The sequence below is a fragment of the Trachinotus anak genome, unplaced genomic scaffold, assembly GCF_046630095.1.
Source record: "Trachinotus anak isolate AG129_WGS33_773 ecotype Australia unplaced genomic scaffold, CSIRO_AGI_Tana_v1 ptg000005l, whole genome shotgun sequence".
NCBI lineage: Eukaryota > Metazoa > Chordata > Actinopteri > Carangiformes > Carangidae > Trachinotus > Trachinotus anak.
In genome coordinates, this window is record NW_027273856.1 from 14,141,858 (window position 1) to 14,166,412 (window position 24,555).

Sequence of the window (24,555 nt, forward strand, 5' to 3'; positions counted from 1 at the left end):
CCCCTGTAAGACATGACGGCCTGGTAAACGAGCCAGCATGAAGAATAAATGGAATTCAGCCATCGTTCATTTGATAGTTGACACCTGTGCTTTTTCTACTGTGACATGTCAAACATTTCTGAAGCAAAAAAAAACCTAATCACAGGAAGAATGTACCATATTATCCTATATGATAAATGAAATACACTGTGATAGAAGGATTTTCACCGCTCCTTCATGGTGCTCAGATGTTTTGTTCCCTCTTTCAAAGCTTACTACAATGAAGTGTTGGCTGTTGAGGTGAAGAACACAGCCGAAACAGCTTCTCAAGGTCAGGACAAAGAGTGGTGACTTGCAGTTTGCAGTTTTATAACCTGCGTGTAATGAAGCCTCATGTTAAAGACAAAAGTTTAATCCTCTTCCCCACAACACTGAATGAGTTTATGTGAACAATATAATATAACAATATAACTGATGTTGATGATCCTAATTTGTGTTTCCAACTTTAAGAAGGCAAAAATATTTTATTGTAATATGACAGAAAACTGAAGAATATTTTCTGCTGGGTTCATTTTTTGTCTTTTTTTTCTCTCCCGTAGTTTTGTGCTTCTCCTCTCTCTCCCTCTCTCTGTCCTCATTCTGCAGGTATCTCTGCCTCGGGAGCAGCAGGATCCAGATCCACCACTACTCATCTTTACTATTACTATTACCTGTCTTTATTATTAATAACACCATTACCGACACAGCTGTTCCTGGTCTCTCTCTCTTCTCTCCCCTCTCCTCCCCCTCCCCCTCTTTCTATCTTCCCCTAAACCCAACCGGTCGAGGCAGACGGCCGCCCACCCTGAGCCCGGTTCTGTTGGAGGTTTCTTCCTGTTAAAAGGGAGTTTTTCCTCCCCCCTGTCGCCAAGCGCTTGCTCGTTGTGGGAACTGTTGGGTTTTTCTCTGTAACAAAGTAAGGTCTTGACCTTACCCTGTAAAGTGCCTTGAGATAATGTATATTATGATTTGGCGCTATACAAATAAAATTGAATTGAATTGAATTGAATATCCTCTTGAATCCACATGTGCCAAATCTAAATTGTCAGCTACAAATCAAATTTTTTATTCATTTTGCTATGTGGCTCTGTGCGTTAAAAAACATCATTATGTATGTAAGGCATCACGTTTGGGAGCCCAGTGTTTATGTGATGCCTCCGTGCAAGCTCTGCGTTAATTATCTCCCTCCCAATGCATCACCTGTGTCTCCTCTTTTCCACTCAGGGACTCCACTTCCTGTCACTGTCTCTGCTGAATGCTTTTGCGAGGGTGGCGAACGCCTGCTGTGCATTTATGCATTACTCCTCCATACACTGATTTTCCCCCCAAGCCCACTCTCACTTGACCAGGCCTGCCAGTCAAACATATTGTGCAGTGCACGGATAGAGGGGAGCTGTATGAGCTGCTGTGCCTGACAGCCAGCCTCACGTCTGTTGACACTGAGCAGAGTCCTCAGGTAGCTCAGATCACTGTTTACAATGTCTAGCACTATAGGTGTTAAAAAAAAAGTATTCCATGTATTCAAAGCTGGATTACCAGGTGGGCAAAGTGGGCAACTGCCAATGGGCCCCAGACCCCCCAGAATCCCCAAGCTCAGTTGGTTTGTGGTGATTCATCTCTGGTCGTTTGTGTATTTTTTGCTGACGTGGTGCATATTCATAAATTATTTTGTGTTAAACACACAACTACACAAGAAACCTGGGACCATGTGATGACATTTTCTGTGGAAAATCCAAAGATTAAATTCATGTTCAGATTGTGTTGGAACAGATTCAGTCAAAGGGACTTGAAGGTAAAATAATTGTAATTAAAAAGACATTTTCACTTTTTCCCCTGTCCAGTCCAGCATCCAGTGCTGAATCTGCCTCTGATATTCCCTCCTCCTCTCCTTCCTTCCTCCTTCCTTGAAAATGGCACTTGAGATATTCAATAAACACAAACTTTCATAATCTGTGTTACTCTGGTGTCAGCTGTGCATAATCCACAGACTCATGAGCTTTGTGTCTGAACCCTACACTCTGCATTGGTGACTGTTCAGCACATTGAGTCTGACCTTACTACACATTATTAACCTTGGATGTTCACACAAAAAGCGTAGAGTAGAGTAACTACCACCCCTAGAAGCTCTTTGTCGCAATGAAACCGGAGCACTAATGAGAAAAAGACACTGTGATAGCTGTTTAGTGACATCAGCAAACAGTACTTACTGAAAGAGTTTTAATCATCACCTAATATAAGTTTGTCAAGTGTTTTGCCAAAATGCCACCAGCAACTCGTGTTTGCTACAAGGGAGAAACTTTTCTGGGCCTCGCCTCCGTCTAAGTTGTTGCTGATAGCGTGGGAGCGCTCGCTCTTACCTGTATGACTGTGTGGTGTTTACTAGTTTGTAGCTTATAGTCTTTACAATGATTTTCTTTATTATTTTGCACTCATCTTTAATGTCTGCTCTGTGTTGCACTGGGATCCATGAGGCTTGTCAAGGGTTGTTGGGTTGGAGTTTGGGTTGTGTTGATTGATACTTTCAGTGGCTGAATGAACACTAATCCTTCCAAAATCATGGAGGTGTCTCTTAGTGAAATCACCTGATTTGCAGATGCCTGAAGAAAACCGAGAAAGATAGGCCGTGCCAGCAAATGATCTAAAAATGTTGCCACCATAAATCCCTTATGGTGGTTAGGACTCCCTGTTTTCACTGAATGAAAGGCCTGCTCTGTAAACCAGGCAGAAATTACATCTTACATATTGGTCTCTACAAGTAGGTGTCAGGACCCTTATGGTACAATTTGACCTCTTTCCATATTTTAAGTGGGTTAAAAATGACAATATTTCTATTGTGTAAAGTTTTATCAGTTCTGACCAGATCCATTCTGGGCTCTCATCATCATTAACTATGTGTGCTCTTCTCAAGGATGAAGAGGAAAAAATAAAGTCATGACATTTTACATCCAATGGTCAACTTCACTGTGACATCATAACATTCGGCAAAAACACCTCTGGCCATTATTCAGTAATGTTACTCAGGAACAGAGGGGGAGATTGTGACTATATTTCCTGCCACTTGACTGGCTGGCAGAGGCATACAACCGTGAGGCATTGATTCTAGTTTGGGGATGTAGTTAGCTAAAAAGATGATTACCCCATGTTTTATTTCACCTACAAAGCTCTGTTTGGTCCGATCAGAAATAACAATCATTGGGCACAACATCTGAGCTATTTGAGTCGCTAAACAAATTCTAGATTTGGTTGATGCTTCAGAAATAAAAAAACATTTTAGAGCCAAAAACTAGCAAAAAGTGGAAAGAACGTTTAACAGTTGATTAAAAGAAAGCAGGTTTTAAAAACTTTAAAAAGTAGCTTTGCAAATGTTTTATGAAGATGGAAATGCATGTTTGTTGGTCCTCAGGATTTACCTTCAAATCTCCACAGTGTACCTTTATGCCTCCATAGTGTGCCTTTAAATACTCCATAATGTACCTTTATGACTTTATGGTGTACCTTTAAATACTCCACAGTGTACTGTAATGATGCCACAGTGTACCTTTAAGACTCCACAGTGTACCTTTATGACTCCGCAGTGTACCTTTAAATACAGATTTTAATATTGAATGCAAATTGTGTAATAAAAAGTAAAATTACATTTAAATACTGTATCTACATTATAAAATATAAATTTACATTTACCAAAGTATATAATGACACCTGCTGGCACAACTACCTTCCAATGTTATGTTGCATGTGTGATGAATGTGATTGCAAGTCAGTATTTGATTTGAAATAGTCTGCCTTTCAAAGCTGCCCACCTTTATGTCAGCCCAAAAGACACATCAAAGAGAAGTTAATCTGTGTGGACCATGAGACATGAAAGCGGAGCAAATGAGGTTGCTGGCAGCCTGTAGCATCATGTGGACAACACAGCCTATCCAGAAAAGGTCAGCAGGTTGTTTTTTTAAGCAGATATTAGACTGGCGACTCCTCCAGTGACCACAGTGGCTGGATGCAGCCAGGTCAGGTACAGATACTTCCAGTGAGCACTGAGATGAGTTGAGTTTGATTTGCTCCAGACATGTGATTATAAAAGATGGTGGTCTTAATCAGCTTCCTCCCTGGGATTCATTATACAGCCAGCAGTGAGTAATGAGCGTGCCCAGAGCTTTGAAGCTCACTTTAATCATAGCACTGAAGACTATTACTAAGCAACAGGAACTTGCAGATGTCTCAGGAGGACACATGAAGTGATGCTCACCTAAGGAGATAAGATAAAGTCAAAGAGGCACTTGTGGTTATATTACTGTGTGTACCCGTCATTTTTGTCTCACTCAGTTTCATGGTCCATGATCATTGTTCTTTGTTTTGCCGGATGAACAAATCCCCCTAAAGCCAGGAACCAGAGAACAAACGACTCATCAGTCACACAGGTGGGAAATCTGGAGCTGCAGCACAGCAGACAGTACATTTCTGACTGACGTTGATAGATGCCAGTTGTGTGTGTTGTGTTTTTGAACCCAAAATAAAGGCCTGGTGTTCCCATATTTTATATTTGATTTTCACCTTCACAGGCTCATGAATTAATTCTTTGCTTTCTTGGTTTTTGGACAAAATGTGCAGACAGTTGTGCAGACAACTGTCCAAGAAAATAACTGTTTTTGAAAACTACAATTTCAAAATGAAATGTGTGCATTACAGACATTTGACAGATGTTTATCAGGTTGGGGGATTGCGTAATGTATAATGTAGGATCTGCATTTATACATTTTATGTTTCCTTTAAACACACGTCCTTTACACACAACAGGAAGATTTATGCAAATTATGTTCATTCTGTTTCTGGCATTAGTGATTGTGAATTCATGATATTGAAATTAAATTGAGAGGGGAACCGATGCTGGCACAGCACACTGCAACGCTGACAATTTGAAATTTACAGCCATGTTTAAACACTTTAAACAGGCTGTGATGCTTCACAAAAGGAGCAGATATTTGCATTCACACCTGTCACACATCAGACTGATGCTCTTCTTAGAATCCTAACAGGAACAAGCACTGGGATTTCTGGGTAACCTGAGTATATCTTCTGAGAATCTGAAATCCTCTGTGCGAGTTTGTGTTCCCACTTCATGAAATGTAAATGCCTTGGAATATATTTTGAGTTTAGAGAGGTCCAAGGCATCGTCTTGTTGCCCATAGTTACAGTCACGCAGTACTCAAATTATCTCACAAGGGCAAAACTAAAAGGTCAAGAAAACGTAAGATTGCTCTGCTTGAACAATGGTCTATTAGCTCCTGAATCAATATAAGCACTGTGATTGCTCAGGCTAACACAGGAGTTTAGAAATGCTTTTATACATAATGTTGTTGCTATGCACCGTCAGGGGAACCAGAGTCACCCAGTGTCCCTGTAATCATTAGTACATGGTGTGCAAAGGTGAATTTACAAGGGGCTTTTAGGATTTTACATAAACAACATCAATCATTGCCTGGATAAACATGGATTATATCGACTGTATGAGCCACTTACATTGTCCTGTATAATTTAATTGGGAGAGTGTGTATCATTAATGGTGGATTGTCACTGGGGCCAAATGTGATTAATATATTCAAACATGTTTGTCTTCTGAGTGAGTTTTGAGTGACTTTATATGTTTGTTTTTTTTCCATTTTCTGATATTTAAAAGATATGCAGGGAAAGTACAATTCATTGATTAGCTTATTACTTGATCAGTAGAAAATTATTGTAATTGATACATCTTTTTTTTTCTTTTTGTTGTTTTTGTTTTTTTTAATTGTTATTTGGTCAAAATATGATGGCACCTTGAACTGTGATGGACATTTTTCACTATTTTCTGATGTTTTCTACAGTACAATTCAGTAAATACTGAAATGCAGACATATCAAATCAAATCAAATAAAATAATTGTTAGTTGCAGATATAGTTGACAGTGTGTCATGAGGATGCTCATTCTGAAAAAGAGATGCTGCTTTTTCGTTTAATTTTTTAAAAAGTGTCTTTTTTTCATTCAGTAATGACACATTTCAATTCACTTCCATTGTGGTAATTTACATAACATGCTGGTACACTCGACTACAGAGGGACAAACCAGGTGAGAGCTTTTTGTTATTGCTGTATTTGACTCACACACTATATATATGTGAATATGGTTTGTCAGTTTTGTTATGTTATATGGGTGGACTGTCTCTTTAACCACAGACCAACACCAGAATACAGTATTATTATTATTACATTATTATATAATTTATGCTTTATTATTATTATCATCAAATGGCAAGTAGACAAAATAATGACTAGCTGTACTTAGTGGAGCATTTAGCAGCTAAAGAACCAGATTCTTCTTATTCTTATCATTTATTGTTTAATATTATTACCTGTTACTTATTACTTACATAAAGTAAGTACATGTTATTTACAAGACCGATACCAGTACCAGCTGATTGCTCACTTGCATCAGGCTGATGATGACACTCAGTTGTCACTTTATGACACCCGGCTAAGATTTGTGGTGCATTGTGTTTTGTTGACAGGAGTTTCTATTGTTCTGTCCACCCCATTCAAATCACTGAAGCTGGGCCAAATAAGAGACACGCCTCTGTGTGTAAGTGCAACACAGCTCAACAGCACCACAAACTGCAGCCTCCATGTAACAGGATTTATTGCAGGGCTGTTGTATCAGACTGCAGTAGCCTTAGCCACAGAAGGTGTTCCTAACAGACTGCCAACTGAGCTTATGTAAGATTAAACATTGGTGCGTGTCGGTACAACCTTGATCCTCGTCTTAGTAATCAAGTCCAATTCATCAGGAAGTTTCGTAATACATGACTACTTAAGGTCAGATATTCACACACAGCAGTGTGGGCTCCTCCTGCACGTTCTCTTTGCCCTTGTACAGACACACACGTGTGTTTTGGAATAACACTATAGTCATTTGTTGATAGTATCTGGAGTTTTTCTATTTAAACACCAGATCAAGTGAGGATTGTAATACTTTATCACCACTGCATGCATTGTATATATGCTGTATAAAGCCAGCGTGTGTGTTATCCATGGGTCTATATTTCTGCAGTCAGAAGGGATTAGTGTGTTTTTAATTTTGCCTCAGTATTTTGTATAGGTATGAATCATATTCTGAGAGTAGGAGGCTCTGTTTTTGAATCTCTCATTTTAGAATGAAATTCCTCATTTGACATCTCTCACTTGCCAAACCCCGGAGGCCTCGGTGGAAAACAGAAAGCAAAAAAGCCTCTGTGAGGAGATGCCTGTTTCCATGGCGACATGGAGCATGTGCTTGTGTGTATGATGACCTCACGCGTGCACATCCTCCTCGCCAGGCTCTCTCCTCTGCCAGGATGCAGACAGTGTGTCTGCCTCCACACCGCACATGGTGCAGTCACATGTCACAGGATGCGCTCCTGAAGCAGAACTTTGTGTTCGAAACGTGAGAAAGTCACCAGTTCCGGTTTACTCTGTAGTGAGGGTATTGATCGTTCTCGCAACCAATACCTCAGGATTCCTTCCATCTTTAAACAGGACTCTCAGTCCTGGTCGTAGAAGTCCATTTTTTAGGAGGTTTGCTGCAGACAGAAGATCTGAAAAAAAAGATATCTTAAAGGAATAAAGAGTGTATAAAACATACTGTATCACAATGTATTGTTAATTTTGAAACATTAAACGTCCCATATTTTACACTTTTCTGACGTTTTATTTGAAGTGTCGATATCCATAAGAAGATATTTTTTAAGAACCAAAAACTGTCTACATCTCCTCTCTCAGGCCTCTCTCTGGAGCTCTCTGTCATTTTTGACCAGGACTCGTCCTTTACTTCACATATAAAGCAAGTCTCTAGGACAGCCTTCTTCCACCGGCGCAATATTGCTAAAATCAGACCCATTCTGTGTCTTAAGGATACTGAAAAACTAGTTCATGCATTTGTTACCTCAAGACTGGACTACTGTAACTCTTTATTGTCAGGATGTCCCAAAAATTCAGTGAAAAGCCTCAAATTGATCCAGAATGCGGCAGCACGAGTACTGACAGGAACTAGGAAACGAGATCACATCTCTCCTGTGTTAGCCTCTCTGCATTGGCTCCCTGTAAAATCCAGGATAGAATTTAAAATCCTCCTCCTCACCTACAAAGCCATTAATGGTCAGGCACCATCGTACCTTGGAGAGCTTATAGTTCCCTATTTTCCCAATAGGACACTTCGCTCTCTAAATGCAGGTCAACTTGTGGTTCCCAGAGTTTGTAAGAGTAGAATGGGGGGCAGAGCCTTCAGCTATCAGGCTCCTCTCCTGTGGAACCAGCTCCCAGTGTGGGTTCAGGAGGCAGAGACCCTCTCTACCTTTAAGATCAGGCTTCAAACTGTCCTCTTTGATAAAGCTTATAGTTAGGGCTGGCTTGGGTCAATTTGGCACTGTACAAATAAAATTGAATTGAATTGAATTGAATCTCAGGTAAGCACGGCTGGATGGTGGGTCTGGATGGGCCAGGCTTGGGGCATGGCTGAAGGCAGTGACTGTTTTCATTGTGACATCACATCAACACTACTATGTTTTCAAATGAAAACCATAGTAGTGTGGATGTAGCCAAAGCTGTGTGCATTTCTCTGTGGACTGAGGCTTTCATACTTTCACAGTATTAATATAGAACCTAGACCTGCTTTATAATCAAAAACACATGAAATTTCTCTTTATACAAACTGGGACCTTTAATGCTGGAAACAGAAATATGGATCATCAACAGCATAAAGTGTTTACATGCCTCCATTTCCCAGCTTACAGAGGCATAAATTTACACACAGACTTCATTAAATACAGGTTATAAAACTGCAAACTGCAAGTCACCACTCTTTGTCCTGACCTTGAGAAGCTGTTTCGGCTGTGTTCTTCACCTCAACAGCCAACACTTCATTGTAGTAAGCTTTGAAAGAGGGAACAAAACATCTGAGCACCGTGAAGGAGCAGTGAAAATCCTTCTATCACAGTGTATTTCATTGATCATGTGATGACACGGTGGGGGTGGCACAGTGGGGCAGCGGTTAGCACTGTTGCTTCACAGCGAGAAGGTTCTGGGTTTGAACCTGGGTCTTTTCTGTGTGGGGTTTGCATGTTCTCCTCATGCCCGCGTGGGTTCCCGCTGGGTTCTCTGGCTTCCTCCCACAGTCCAAAGATGTGCACGTTAGATTAACTGGCGATTCTGAAGGGGTAAATGTGAGTGTGACTAGTTGTTTGTTTGCTCTGTGATAGCTCTGGTGTCCTGCCCCCCACCCCCCCCACCCCCCCAACCCCACAAGGATAAACACTATGGCTATTGGATTGATAACATGGTACATTTTTCATAGAAATACTAGACAACATTTTGACATGTCACAGTAGAAAAAGCACAGGTGTCAACTATCAAATGAACGATGGCTGAATTCCATTTATTCTTCATGCTGGCTCGTTTACCAGGCCGTCATGTCTTACAGGGGCACCTGAATAGAACTGAGACATTTTTCATTTTATCAGTAAAACCTGGGCTTTTCCTTCTGTGTTGCAGCAGTCACACCTAAAACAAACAAGTCATTCATTCATTCGAATGACAGAGGTGGGGCCATGAAGCATGGGGCCAGTGACTACTCGTAGGTCGGGTGGTGAACTGTTGTAACCACCCCCAACTCAGAGTTCAACACTGTCAAGGTAGAGTGCCTTTGGTCAAGGACCCTAATTCACATGTAAAAGTTCACCTCAACTCTCTAATAGGCACATTTGCACAGATGAACTCCGCCTTCTCTCATCACGATTGTTCTATTGGAATGAACTGGTTTCATAGCATAATCCTGTTGTCGCTGTAAATGTGGTATAATCTAAATTTAGCTGGAGGGTCACATGTAGACTAATGTCAGTCAGAGCGTCTTTTTCGGGTTTTCCACCACTCGATACATCTCACTGGGTTGCTGTGATATTTTAGTTGGCTGTTGCTGCCCTCTAGTGTTATAAAAGAGAAACTGCACAAAGAAATTCAAACCTTCAGTTTAACAGTATATGAAGCACTGTATATGAAGCTGTGACAAGGAGACAAACTGCTCATATTTTCCAATGTCCTGTTTCTCTCTCTCACAGAAATAGTATAATACTTACTGAATATTCCTCACAACTGTGACCATGTGAAATTATAGCATATTCCCAGTGTCTTATATACAGTATATTAGGTTTTCCATTAAGTCTTTCTATGAGATAAAATACATTTTCATACCTTTTAAGACTTTAGATAAAATAAAGTCAAGGTCCTCTTAGTCACTTCTTTTTAAACTTTCAAACGTAACACACTGTCTTCATCAGCAGAATGTATACGCTATGATTTTAAAAGATTGATGAACTCTTCCAGGAATTACAGATTTACTTGGAGGTACCCTTTGTGCAAGCACAAAGGAGAGAGAGCCTTCTTCACAACCGCCCTCCTTCCATCATGATCTGTTGATTAACCCACTACACCTCTGGAGGCCTCAACAATAACCCCATGAGAGTAGCTCATCCAAAGGTTCAGAGAATATAGTCTGTACCAACCATGGATGCATAGTTCTAACTTTAAGCAACAAAAATCTGCTCTGTTGTTGTCAGTCAGATGGCCCATGTAGAAATGTAATATATGACATATACTGTATAACCTTATATCACGAGTAATGTTGCCATATATATCACCTTTAGGGGGGATATATATGAAGATAGAAGTTTATAACATATATGAAATACCCATGGTAGAATTTGTATTTATATATATATTAAAATATCTATGACAAATTATTATAAATTACAAATGAATATAATCATAAATGATACGTGATATGACATACAGCAGCTCTTCTGGATAACACATCAGATAGACACTAAACTTTTCCAACAAACAGGAAATGTGTTGCCATGGATACAGTGAGTTAAGCTGTGGGCTTCAACTTGAGATTCAGCTTTTTAGCCCATGTTTGTTTACATTTAAGAAAATGAAGTGTTCTGAATTAGCTATTTTCAGTTCCTATTTGCTCTGTACCATTGGGTGAACTGACAATCACTGGATCGCTGACTGAGGAGCTTCTTCTTTTCTGATTTCTAAGCAGATTTATTATGACTCTGATTTTTGAGCTTCAGATGGTTTTGGTAAAAAAATGTTACCTTTGGATATTAATATCTGATGACTTGTGTGCCGAGCCTCTCCCTGCAGGAGCCTGACAGGTGGTGTTCGGTCGTCAGGAGGATTCGGGGCTGGATGCACTATATCTTCCTTTCAAGGTCCACTTATGTGCTTCTTCCGGTGTGGACTGATGAGGACCGTTTCACATTGTCCTCATCACAAGATTGAGATTTCTGTTACCAGAAAACCCAAGAACGAGTGTTTTTTCCACTGCTGTTTCAAAGGCTGAATAAATTGTCCAGCTCAGTTTTCCAGGTGCGTAGAAACGTGTTGCTGCAAACACAAGTTAACACTGATGTCACAGTAGACAATAAACAACAGGAGCCACTAGGGGGGAGAAAGAACTGAGCTTTAATGCATTAAAATCAGAACCTCATTGAGGATGTTCATGTTATTTTGGTTACAGTGAGACATCCCACACAGGAATTTACTTTTATAATTTAGAATTATGTTTACATGGAGAAATCCAGAAATACAGTATTAACAGCTGCATCAGTCTTTAAAGTATTTATCTGAACATGTGAAGACCACAAGAAGCTTCATCACAGATGAGTTCCAACATTCACTCCTCTACTCTTTTGAGATGTTCATTCCTCGGACGTCTTCTTCTGGGACAGCACCAGCTCCTTCACCTGAGGAGTCAGGGCCATCAGCTGTGAGCGGACGCTCCTGGCCTCCTCGTCCTGCTCCTCTGCCTTGTCGGCCTCGCCCTCAGCCTCCTCCTGCTTCCTGCTCTGGCTCTGGCTCACCAGCTGCTTCACCACCAGACTCTGGTAGGCAGACAGCTGCTGCTGCTGCTCCTGCAACGACACACGGGCGCGAGCGCACATTTCAGCAGTTTAACTCGACAAACAAACGCTCTGTCAGACCGACACGGCAGCAGATGGAGATTACGACAGCTGCTGTGTCGGAAAACTGGATGTAAACAATCACAAGGCGAAGCCGTGACGCAGACGCATTGAGACCACACTGAAGCATAAATAAACATGTCTGTTATCCAGTGGTTCTCAAAGTGTGGGGTGCCCCTCTGTTGGGCACAGAGCCACTGCGGGGGGGCGGGGTGACCAGGGGAAAAATATGGACTAAAACCAAGCTCAATGAATTATGGTGATGATTCATGTTGGGAAAACAAACAGCAAACTGCTGATGCTATCACTCCAACCTTTATCTCACTAAGATTAAACACGGATCCTTTTTTGGTAGTTGCTTCCCCTGCCACTGTAAATGACTGGTAAAAACTGTGGGATGGGTGGAGTGGGGTGGGTGGGGGGTTCTGAAGAGGGCCATGCCAGAAAAAGATTGAGAACCACTGCTATTATGACTGAGACAAAGCTGTTAAACAGTCCCTGTTCTGTGCACACATGTTCAGTCAGAGCCAACGTGAAGCTGCAGGAGCCTGTGTCTCATCCAGCTCTTTAAAAATACAAAACTGCCTCATGTCTCCTTGCTGAGCTACAGCAGAGGGATATGACCTGGTAACAGATACACTGTTGGTTTGTTGGTGGGAAATCTCTTAAGAGTACAGTGACATTAAGACATCCAGCCTAAGGACAATGACTTGATTTGATGTGACCTTCAGCTGAGCTTAACTTTTTCAACATACAATCAGACTATAAGGCTGGAGACACACTGGATGCATTGCATGTGCGTGGCGGCTGCGATCTTGGTTTTCATTTGGGCGCCCGTGTGAACGGATGAGAGCAGACACGCTGCCTGCGTCATGGCTGCGTCCAGTGATCTAGAGATTTGGTATTTTGAAACGCTTCTTGCAGCAAAAAGAGTCATTTTGAAATCATACCAGCAACATCACACAAAACTGACACCTTCCACTATCGTCTCTATGTCTAGGCTGAATGTGAACATGTCACAAACATGAAAAAATATAAGGACCATTTACCACTGTAGCAGCTGCATGTGGAGACAGTGGTGGTTTACAGATATTTTTTGTCAAAAATAAATCAGAAATGAATTAAAACTGAAGAGAGACAGAGCAGGCACGCAGCCAGTGTGAACACACATGTATGTTTTTCCGCAGCAGATCAGCAGCGGCAGCTGTGACGCATCCAGTGTGTCTCCGGTGTAAATATTTGGACACTTAACTGTGTTAATGACTGTAGCTCAGGAGGTAGAGCGGCTCGTCCACTAATCAGAAGGTTGGTGATTCAGTCCCTCCAGTCTGTACGTCAGAATGTCCTTGGGCATGATACTGAACCCCAAATTGCCCCGGATGTATCACTGAGGTACGTGTGTGTGCGTGTGCGTGTGTGTGAGTGAGCGAGATAGGAATGCACCGTATGTATAAAGAAAACACTGTGTGAATGGGTAAATGTGGCCTGTAGCCTAGTGGCAACCCGTGTGTGCTACAATCTGTCAATCACACAGTAGCCCTGCCCTAATGCATATCCCTGCCTTCTAAGTGCACTGATCATCATTTTCCTCTAAATGGACCATAATTTAAAAATGAATCATGTTGTATTGAAGAAGACTTAAAAATTGGGAATGAGACCATAAACTCATCAGTAAAACATTTACTGAGGTAATAAATCAGTGAGAAGTAGAGACTTCAATACAACCTGACTTCTTTCTGCGACCCTGATGGTCGTTAAATAGGATGCAGTATGTGCAGTATACAGTCTGTGATTGCAGAAGATATTATGCTCTGGACTGAATATATAGCATCCTTAACTGCTGATCAAAAAGGTACATGTACTTTCAGCAGCTGTGACTGTGTGTCACACTTGGCTTGTTTCCATCTTGTGAGTCTGTGTGTGTGTCACCATGGTAAAATATGGCCCTGGAGACACCGACTGTAGCGGGACTCCCAGGTGTTGATGTGTCTGTCTGTCATTATTCAGTACCTTTTTGAGTTTGTTTGTGTGGACTGTGCACTGATCATCATGTTAATTTCAACCATGCTGTTTGTAATGCAACATTAAAACCAGAGCCCTACAGCATCATACTGGTATTACTGGTAGAGTTTAGACACGGTGAGTGGTGAGTGAGTGTCAGACGTACTGTAGGTATTCTGCCTGTGAGCGTGCCGATGATCTGAGGCACGCAGCGCCCCGGAGCGTGCAGCATGCAGTGTGTGCTGGCCTGAAACAGCAGCACACTGGTCAGGTGGAGAACCAGAGCCGGGTCCTCCGTCTCCTTCAGCTGCTCAGTGAGAGCCTGGCGGTGCAGGAACAGGGCCTGTCTGCAAACGACACACAAACATACACACACTCCCACGTCAGTAAAGTACTAAAAGTCTAACTAAAAGTCAAAAACGTTTGCAGTACCTCTCCCTCTTCTTGTCTCCCTTTTTCAGCATGAATCCACACACCTCAGCACAGGTCTCTATGTTGGTCAGAAAGTCTTCGATGGTCTGTGATGAACACAAGGTGAAGAGGTCACTTTCTATCCTTCACCGTCTGATGATGTAACTGACAGGAAACACACTCACTTTGCCATTCAGGCAGTTGTGCAGCTTCATGAGAGGCCCTCTGGTCTCCTCGGAGAGTTTGCCTAAGATCTTCACTCTGACCTGAGGCAACACATCAGAGACGTTCGAGTCCACACAAACAAGTCCCACAGTGCATTTCAAACAATGGCGCGCAGTCTTAATGAACTCTAACGCGGCTTAGTTTCAAACACAGAGGATGTGAGAGAAAAGGAGCAGCGGAGGAGCCTCTTCTCACCTCGCTGGTGATGGAGCTCGGGTTCTCCACTGACATCATCAGGTCCGCAGCCAGGAAGTTCACCAGGATGTTGGTGACGTCCGTGCACACAGTCTTCAGGATGTGCTTGGCAATGTGGACCTGGGTCTCATCTGCATGAAGACAATATGTCTGTTACAATCACCTTGAGACAGACTGTGTCCGATTTCTGAAGTAAACAGTGGCAGCGTGCACAAATCCTGAGTAACAAACTGTACACGATATGAGAGAAAGTGGGATTTTTTTTGTCTGTATGTAAACATCTGTACATGGCAGGACAGAGGACAGGGTCAGTATTCCAGATGTTGATTGGACATCCTGAGTAGGCTTGGGTTTATATTTGGTAATATGGAATATTGTGATATTTCCTGCCATATGCAAATTTTTCTGGCCTGCTGCCGAGCTGGAGCCTCATTTCACTGCTTTCCTTGTTGTACATTGTGCCTTTTCATGTGACAGATAAAACTTTGAACTGCTGTTTAGTGGCAGCATCACTTACACCTGAAAATAAAATCCAATAATATAGTTATATATTATAAAAAAAAGAAAAAAGAAAAGATAACATCACATATTGCGATATTTGGTCTGGACTTTATCGATTTCGATATATTAAATTTTGGATATTGCCCAAGCCTAATTCTGATTAAAAAGAAAAACGAATTACATCTGTTACTTCTGAAAGCGAAATCTGCTTTTTCTTCCTTTATTGAACCTGAACTAGAATTTTCTTATTAGCTGTATCTGAATTCAGAGGCTGCATCTTTTGGAGGCTGCATTTGAAGACCGACTGCGTCACAGAGAAGCGACCAGAAGGCTATCCCAAGATTCATTGTACGCCAGTGATGAAAATAATATGGCAGCAAACAACATCAACAGAGGGCCTGAGGATTACACTTTAAAATGTAAGTACTTGGTTTCAGCTCAGTTCAACAACCAATGGTCTTAAAACCTCAAGTCTTTGTGAGGAAAAGTTACATGTTGTTAAGGTTGCACAGTGAAAATCCTCTGTGGTTCACAAGGGCCCCTGAACTGTGGCACAGCTTTTGTGCCACTTGTTTCTCTTGAGGTGCTGATCATGTGATTTCTGATTTAGCAGCGAGAGCAGGATTTACCAGAGAAGAACTTGATGCCTTTTTCAAAGAGTCTGATGTTGTTGTAGAGGTTGGTGATCTCCTCCTGCAGATCCTTCATGCTCTTCTTCCTGTTGGCCCCTGATGGAGAGCTGGTGGAGGACATGAACACCGTCCGCAGCACCTCCTGGTAGGCTTTTGACAGAGGCCTGCAGAGACATTGAGAGAGTGGACTTGCTGTTCTCGGTTCTAGCAGAGACGAAGAGCTTCGGACAGAAACCTGTGTGTTACCTGACTAAATGCTCTGCCAGCTCAGAGACGATCTCTTCGGGGCAGTCGCTCACTCTCTCCTCTAAAACAGTGGCTATCTCGTCCTGGGCCATGAAGGGGGGTTCAGTCTGTTTGCTGCGATCTTGGCAAAGGTGATACACAAGCTAATTAGTCTCATAGGGATGTTACATTTAGCTTTGTCTTCCATGATAAAAAAAAAAAAAGCTTAACAACCCAGGGGAGAGATTTCTAGCCAAGCAGCCTTTACGCTCTTGTTACAGTAAAATGCCCCAGTGAACAGGCTTAATGTGCACAAAGAGACACTATGTCCCTGTGAAGGTAAAATAAGCTTTGTGGCCCTCAGTGTACTTTGCTGTGAAGGTCCGGTTTCCTCGTCGCTGTCCTCGTCCTTCCTGCCTTTCTTCTTGGTTTTACGAATCCGGATCTCTCTGGCGTTGCCTCCTCCACCTGATTTCATGCTGCCGCTGCCCTCTGACAGACACATTGATATACAGCATAATCCCAGGTAAGTAACATGCATGTTCTGTCTCAGGATGAGGTGGGGATGGTTTCAACTCACCTGTGGCCTTCTTCCTGCGTTCAGCTTCCCTCTTCTCCTTTTTGGAAGGTGCTGAGCTCTCTGTCAGCGTGGATGCTTGCTTCAAATCATCCTCAGTTATCAGAAACACTGGATTGTTCTTGACTTCCTAAAAAACGCATCACAGAAAAGCTCAGATGCTGTACTTTTAAAGAGTTTCTTCAGGTATGTACATTCAAAGAGTTTTGGAATGTCCCTGACTGCCTGACTGACTGACTGACTGACTGGTCATATTTCCAGGATTTGACTATACATGGTCCAGACATATACTGGGCTTTGACCTAGTGTTGTTAGTGGAGATGTGTGACAGCTGAAGACCTTCTGAGCTTTCTGCTGCATGGCCTCATCAAATAACGACAGGCAACTGCTGATGAACTTCTCGCTGACGACGACCGTGCCCCCCAGTACTCGGGCAGATGACTGGACGGCAGTGTTCCTCATGGCCTGGTTGATCAACATCCCAACGTCCTCCATCGACAGGCAGCTGGGCAGAATCGGCTGCGATCAGAAAGACAACAAGAAACTTAAGAAACTACAATAATAACTGATGTAATAACAGTTACTGTTAACTCACTGTGTGAGCACCTGTATGTCGGTCCACGAGGCCGACTTGACGGCCTCCTCCACAGAGGCCTCCACCTGGTCGACCAGGGTCTGACCCACGCAGGCTGCTCTGAGGAACAGCAGCTTGTTGGACTTGTACCGTTTCTTGATGTAGCTGGAGGGGTCGGGGATCCCCAGTCTGACCAACGCATCAAACTCTGCGGGAGGAAGACTTCAGCAGTTACACTCTCACCACTGCAGACACTTCACGCTGCTGCTGTAAGGCTGGAGTTATATGTGATACATGGGGGTCGCACCACAGATACCTACAACAAAGGCTTCTAAGTATAGTTCAGTGTTGGATGTCACTCACTGACAGCACCACTGCAACAAGTATATTATATATAGGTCTGGGTGTTGAACTTCAATACTGTAACGCACCAAGTGAAATGGTTTGATACTATCGAGGATAAAAAATGTCTTGTTGTTTGATACCTAAGGAGTAAATGAGTAAATCTCATCAGCATCAGTGAGCCAATCAGCACGCAGCATGCTTGGTCCAAGATCTAATAATGCTGGTGATTGGCTGTTTATTAACACAAACACGTTTGAGTGAGTAAAGAGACTGAGCTTGAAAATACCACAATGGGTGCTGTATTTTTCTTATCGTTAAAATGGATTTGATAAAATTGTTATCAAAAAGTTTCGATAAGAATCGATATCGAAGTCAAAGTATCGGTGTCAGTACTGATATCCAACATTTTTTAATGATACCCAGCTCTAATTCTAAGTGTTGCTTTAATTTTATTCCCCACAGTAAATGTGTTTAACTTTCATTTGTTTTGTGACATGAGCAACCTGTTTCACTACTGGGATTAGTTGTATTTACATTGTTACAGTGGTGGTGGCAGAGTGGTGATAAAGTGGGCGACAGCCTGGCTTTGTTGGATTGAAACACAATAACTAAATCGGCTAAATGAAGTATAAAAACAAATATAAATACATGGAGGGGAAAAAGTGATGTGTCAAAATTAGACGACTGAGCCTTTTTTTAAAAACTTGTTTCATCTTCACTCTCAATGATCTTATCTGCTGTATCTAACCACTCGTTCACACATGAAGACGCAAACACTAGAGGTGCAATGGGCTCCCATTCATTGTGAGCAGAAGCTTCCTTTTAACATCCTGGTGTCTCCTCGTGTGATTTCAGACCTGAAAGTCTCTCTGTGTTGAAGCTGAGAACCGTTCAAGTTTATGGACGTTTTCTCCAACAGGAAATGAGGGAAAAATGACACAACTTTGACAAACACACACTGATCATCAGGTAACTACTCTGTTGTGCACCATTATAGTGACAATGGGAGAAAAGAAAAAGTCCAATCAGAGGCTACCTCCAGTCCCACTAACAGTCTGTACCTGTGTATGCTACAAGCTGCTGCAAGTGGCCAAACTGCCAAACCGAGCTGGGTGTAGCTTTAAATAGAGGACATGTGTAGGAATATGACATGATCTACACTGACACCCTACACATGAAATGTAGAAGTTGAGGTTGCCACAAGAGCATTTGTCCTCATTGTTCTCTGCTGGTGTATAAATCAGGCAATGTTCCTGAGAGTGGCAGCATCGTTCAGTCCCCCAAAAACGAGTAGCAGGGTTTCAGTGATTACTACGGCCAAACATGACGGAGATTTTCTGGAAAACATTAAGGCAATCTTTGACCTTTTTTGTGTTTTAATATTTTGTGGTAATTGCATGTGTGATGAAATGATGAAAAACAAATGTCACCTTTCACTGGTGCTCTTCAAATAGACCAAACAATGTGCAACAAAAGCTCAGTGAAGCATAAATCCAATAAAACTCAAAGTATGATAACAGTAATGTAAGATGCAGCTGTCCCAGGGTTTATGCAATATGCATGTATGGTTGTGTGTAATACTAAATGTCTTTTGTATTGCTTCATGTTTTTTCAATTGTATATTGTAATATTGTTTGTGGAACTGTAAATTCCCACAGAGACATTAAAGTATATTCAAATGAAAATGAAATCAGAGCTTTAAATATGCTCCTCGTGCTCTCTGACAACATCGTCATTTATTTTCCATTAGAGAGCGTGAAAACAAGCTTGCAATAAAATATCTGAATTAAAATCAAATGTGTACAGTCTGGGGGTAAACATGAACACAGTTGCAAGTAAGTTGGTTTGTTGATGCTTGGTCTCATCAAAGTTTTTATAAGGAATCTTAAAACTGTCTGCAGAAATATTGCAAAGGATCAAACAAAACTGCATGAGCTCAAACAATACAGGCGTGATATTCTCATGACTGCCCTCTACTGTTCATCTGAGCAACACAGGGTGGTAAGAAATGTCCATTTGGAGAGAGAGAGGAGGGTTTAATACTCACTGTAGAGGACAGAGTTTGTATGGTGATATTTCAGGTGTAAGTGTCAAAGCTGAGAATGTGACCTGCAGATAAAAAACAAAACAAAAAAAAAACTACCTAAATATCCATTCTGCTGGAGGAAAGAGTCCACCCAGGAGTTCTGTGTTTTGGCGTAAATGTCAGGGATGTACACGGCTTTGTCCTGTCGCCCTCCAACCACACTTCCTTTCAGCCGTCCGGTATTCACCAACTCCTCCAACACAGCTGGCAATGACAAAAAACGAAATCTGGTTAAAACAAACTGTGAAACAGCTACTCAAATAAATAACTACGAGTCTCTCCTTACAGTACAGAAGATGTTCTTGAAATCCAAACGCTCCGATCATGCTGCTGACAGATGTCGGCCTGCAGAGCAAAGAAAAACAGGACGGCATCCTGTTACTTGTTTCAATGTGATGAACAGCACTTGTTCACGAGTAACTGTGCATTTGTTAGATTTGGTCATCAGCAGAACTGACACCCCTACATTGAGAGAGCTAATGGTTGTAAGCCTTCGCCAACCAGCCAAGTTGCAGGAAATATGATCACAATCTCCAAGTTGCAGCATTAAATAATGACATGAAGTGTTTTTTGCAGATCATTATGATGCCACAGTGAAGTTAACCTTTGACCTTTTGGATATGAAATGTCATCACTTCATTTTTATCCTTATAGACATTTGAGTTAAATTGTGTCATAATTAGTGTATGAATTCATATGGCCAAAAACGCGACGTCTGTGACCTTAAACTCTGAACTTTGACCATGAAAATCTAATTGATTCATCCTTAATTTCCAATTGAATTTTTGAGCCAAATTTCAAGAAGTTCCCTGCAGGTGTTACTGAGATCTCATGTTCATGAGAATGGGAGGGAAATCAAACCCTCATGAGGAAAGACTGTGCTGTGCATGGTTAGGATGACAGGCTCATTCTTTTTGTGTGTCCTTAAAATCTAAGTATTTATACAAGAAAATTGGCGACTGCAACAAGTTGTCCTATATCAGTTATACATGCTACAAACTTGTTTATAGGAGTGGTTCTTGTATGAAAGCAAACGTATGCAATATCATAACAACGTTTACCTTGTGATGGCACTAAAAAGCCCTTGTATTCTGGCTTTGTGTCGAGCAACAAAAGCTGGAGTGAATATGACGCCCCTGTTGTACTGGTCCATCTCTCCTTGGATAAGCTTCCCAAGACGCTTCGACAACTCCTGAGATACATGAGAAAGCACACAATTGTCATATTTTTTTCCAACAGTGAAGTCAGCAAAAGAAAACTATCTCCAACATACAATTTATTGCCTGATGTGTTATGAGATATCTCCTCTGATGAACACATGCAGGCAGCGTGTCCCACCTCAGTTAAGAAATCTCCTGGCAGGTCGTTGCTTTTGCACAGCTCTGCAATACTGATCAGACCAGCCTCCTGCAGTTTGTCATTCACCTCCTCAGCCAAACGGTCCAGGTATGTGCTGCAGACAACACAAACTCATCAAAACTCCCGCTTCAGGTTAGATTTACCTGGTAAGTTTCCTAGTGAAAGGCCAGACTTTCCCATCCTCATTAGTGTCTCTCTACTCATCTCCCATGCAGAAATGAGGCTGTGTTAATTTTTTTTTTTCTTCTGAATTCATGTTTTTAGTAAACAGTTGTGAACGTCCATTACAGTGGACATCTTTGTTTAAGTTCAAAAATGGATTTTCCTCCTCCTAGACACCATTAGAACAGCTCGTCTATGTTTGTGTTTATTTTACTGTCAACTGAATGACATTTAGGGCGCCGATATTCTCCAGTTAAAACCCACAGAGCACATATGTTGGCCATGTCTGTCTTGTCAAACATCTCAGCTGACACATAATAGAACACCCACATGGGTTCATATGATACACGACTGTTAAAGGCTGATGACACTGATAACCTCTGATAACCTCTACAGCTGTATTCTCTAAGAGGGAAATATGGAATTCATCTGAAACATCCCGACGCCTTAACTATCAAATACAAAGACTATTTAGTGTTAAAACGACATATTTTAAGACTGAAATTACTGTTCCAGTGTCACGATCCCTGACTATCATTTTCATGCCATTTTATGTTATAACAGATCGGATTGGCCACTAGGATGGAAATAAAATTTCAAAAGATGAATTTACAGCACCCAGTTCAAGAAAGTGAGGTTTCATGTGTATAAATCAAATGTAAATATTTAAAGGGTAACAACCTAGGAACACGTGATGTTCTATCTGTTATGCTGATCTTGTGGCATAACTAACTCTGTCACCTGACAACTTATCAGAACTTCATTTATTGGTTATTTAGGGTTAATTTTTAATCTGTGCATTTTAATTGGATAAGACCAATAAATGTCAGGTGTCTGATATCTTTAATTAAAGATGGATACCTACAGTGATTATTGTTCCAGTTTAATCCAAGAAACAGACCAAATGTCTTTTAATAGCAAGATTCAACACTGGCCATCATCAGTATTGTCACATAGAATATATGAGTTAGAGATATATGAGTTAGAGATCAAACTCTGATACTTTCATGTGCTGGCCAAACTGGTTTGATACTATCAAGGATCAAAAAATGGCCAGGTCATTCGATCCCAGATTTGATACCTAAGGAGTTAATGAGTAAATCTCATCAGTGTCAGTGAGCCAATCAGCAGAAAGCATGCTTGGAACAAGATCGAATGATGCTGATGTTATATATTCACATGAACACGAGAACACGAGAGACCACGTTTAAAAATAAAACAAAAATCTGCACCATAATGTGTAATGTAATTTTGTTTTTATTGAAATAGATTTGATCAAATTGGTATCGATAAGAAAAGGTACTGAAGTCAAGGTGTCAGTACTGAAATCAAAGATTTTGGAGCAATACCCAGCCCTAACGTTAGGGCAGCCTAGACCCTGCTTCATGGTCGCGCAGATGGACTCTAGAACTTGTGTGGTAGAAGTGTTGTACTCACTCATCAATAAGTTGTCCCAGTACAAGTTGAACCCCTTTATCAGACTTTGCAAGGTCACTCGCTCTATTTTCCACATGGACCCAGTCCACATTGAGTATCTGTATGGAAGAAGATCACAACATTTCTGGGATGCTTTAATTATGAACGATTGATAACATGTATTCCTGATCACAGCTTGATATTGACATATGGTACAGGACACAGCTGGTAACACACAGCAGTATTTAAATTTGATAATACACACCTGCTGTAGGTCCACGATGTTGATTCGCCCTGTGAAATAAAATGACAAGATTCATCCACTGTTGTCATGTCTACTTCATAGCTGACATCATTTATTATTATACAGAGTGAGTATGACTAACTGACAACAGTGACTCCAGTTATTAAAAAGCATAGAAGATATATGACTGTTATGTGTCATTATCAGGACATATAGACGGTACATAAAGCTCTTTCATTAACCCGCTCGGCAGATGACAGTAACATTTCTGGAGCCTGTGTGTCACACTGCATTTGACTGTTACACTGACCTCCATGGACGTAGAGTTCATCTCGGATCTCTCTGCTGATCTGTGCCGGGGTGATATACTCCTTTCCATCAAGTGTGTGCACCACATCTAGCTTCTTCTCCTGCACCAGTTTCGCAATTATTTCAATACAATTCCTCTCCGACAGCCTGTGGAAAGATTCTCATGGGTGTCAATTAGGGTGTTAACCTGACAGTTATAGACATATATATATATATATATATATATATATATATATATATATATTGATTGCTAACGACAACTGTTAACAGAAAGAGGATAATTCACAACTCACAGGGTTAGAGTTACTTTTAAATGAACAGTTTAGTGTTAGCCAGCATTAGCTTTCCTGCTAGCAGCTGCTTGTAGCGTTGGGTGCACCTACCTTTGCACTGTGTCAGCAAACTGTGCTCTCTGGAAGTCAGCGGCAAGCCGACGAATTTCTTCCCAGTCAGCTGCCATTTTTTAAAAGTTTAGTAAAACAGTCAGCTGTCAGTGTTTTTGTTGACCATTCACTATCAAGAAGTATTACCTAGCGCTAGCTGGCTAAGAAGACAGCAGCACCCTACTTTGCCACACGTCAACATACAGTGACGTAAGACGGTGAGCCACAACGACCAAATCTCCTCTTCTTGGCGTTTCGCGCACTGACTTCTGACTTCCCAATTGATGCTTATTAATCCTGTATGTATTATTAGAACTTATGTCTTAGGTCTTATATTACATCTGTGGTCCTGAGCCATCTAACCCAGTAGTTCTCAAAGTACAGTGTGGGGACCCCCAGGGGTCCCTGAAGGGCTTCCTATGGGTCCACTGCAAAACTGAGAATAATTTATTATCACTATAATCAATCAATAAGCAACACAATGACAGAATGTATGGCTATTTTGATAAAAGGTTTCAAACACTTTCTATAATAAAACATCTAACAGCGAAAATCTTTCCAAATGGGGGTTTAATTTGTATCTGTTTTGGGGTCCTTGGTGTGAAAAGTATTGAAAACCACTGCTTTAACAGAATCCACATTAGGACAGGAGACTGGAGCCAGAGACCAGCAGCTGAACTATTTATCTATAAATAAAGAGATATTAGATTAATAAGGACAAAAGACCTCTACTCATGATTTAGTAAATGCATACTGAAGAATAATAGCATTAATAGTAGATATGGGCAATTGGGCAGAATAAAACATTAAAGTCTGATCAAAGATTTCATTTAAACCTGACTGAAGAAGGCCATAAGTAAAGTCTGTAT

At 41.3% G+C, this 24,555-nt stretch overlaps 1 protein-coding gene across 1 annotated transcript; it reads right to left on the reverse strand.

Annotated features, from left to right (window-relative positions):
- Positions 1–11,521: 11,521 nt before the first annotated feature.
- Positions 11,522–23,898, reverse strand: ufl1 (UFM1-specific ligase 1). The gene is made up of 19 exons (XM_071478463.1): positions 23,687–23,898; positions 23,305–23,450; positions 23,016–23,044; positions 22,772–22,869; positions 21,152–21,266; positions 20,875–21,005; positions 20,100–20,158; positions 19,871–20,017; positions 17,415–17,590; positions 17,148–17,327; positions 16,812–16,938; positions 16,601–16,723; positions 16,253–16,373; positions 16,004–16,170; positions 14,874–15,004; positions 14,639–14,719; positions 14,475–14,560; positions 14,209–14,389; positions 11,522–11,993 (listed from the first exon to the last, which is right to left on the reverse strand). Exons 1-19 carry the CDS (start codon positions 23,761–23,763, stop codon positions 11,781–11,783), a joined length of 2,388 nt encoding a protein of 795 aa, XP_071334564.1. The 5' UTR covers positions 23,764–23,898; the 3' UTR covers positions 11,522–11,780.
- Positions 23,899–24,555: the final 657 nt, after the last annotated feature.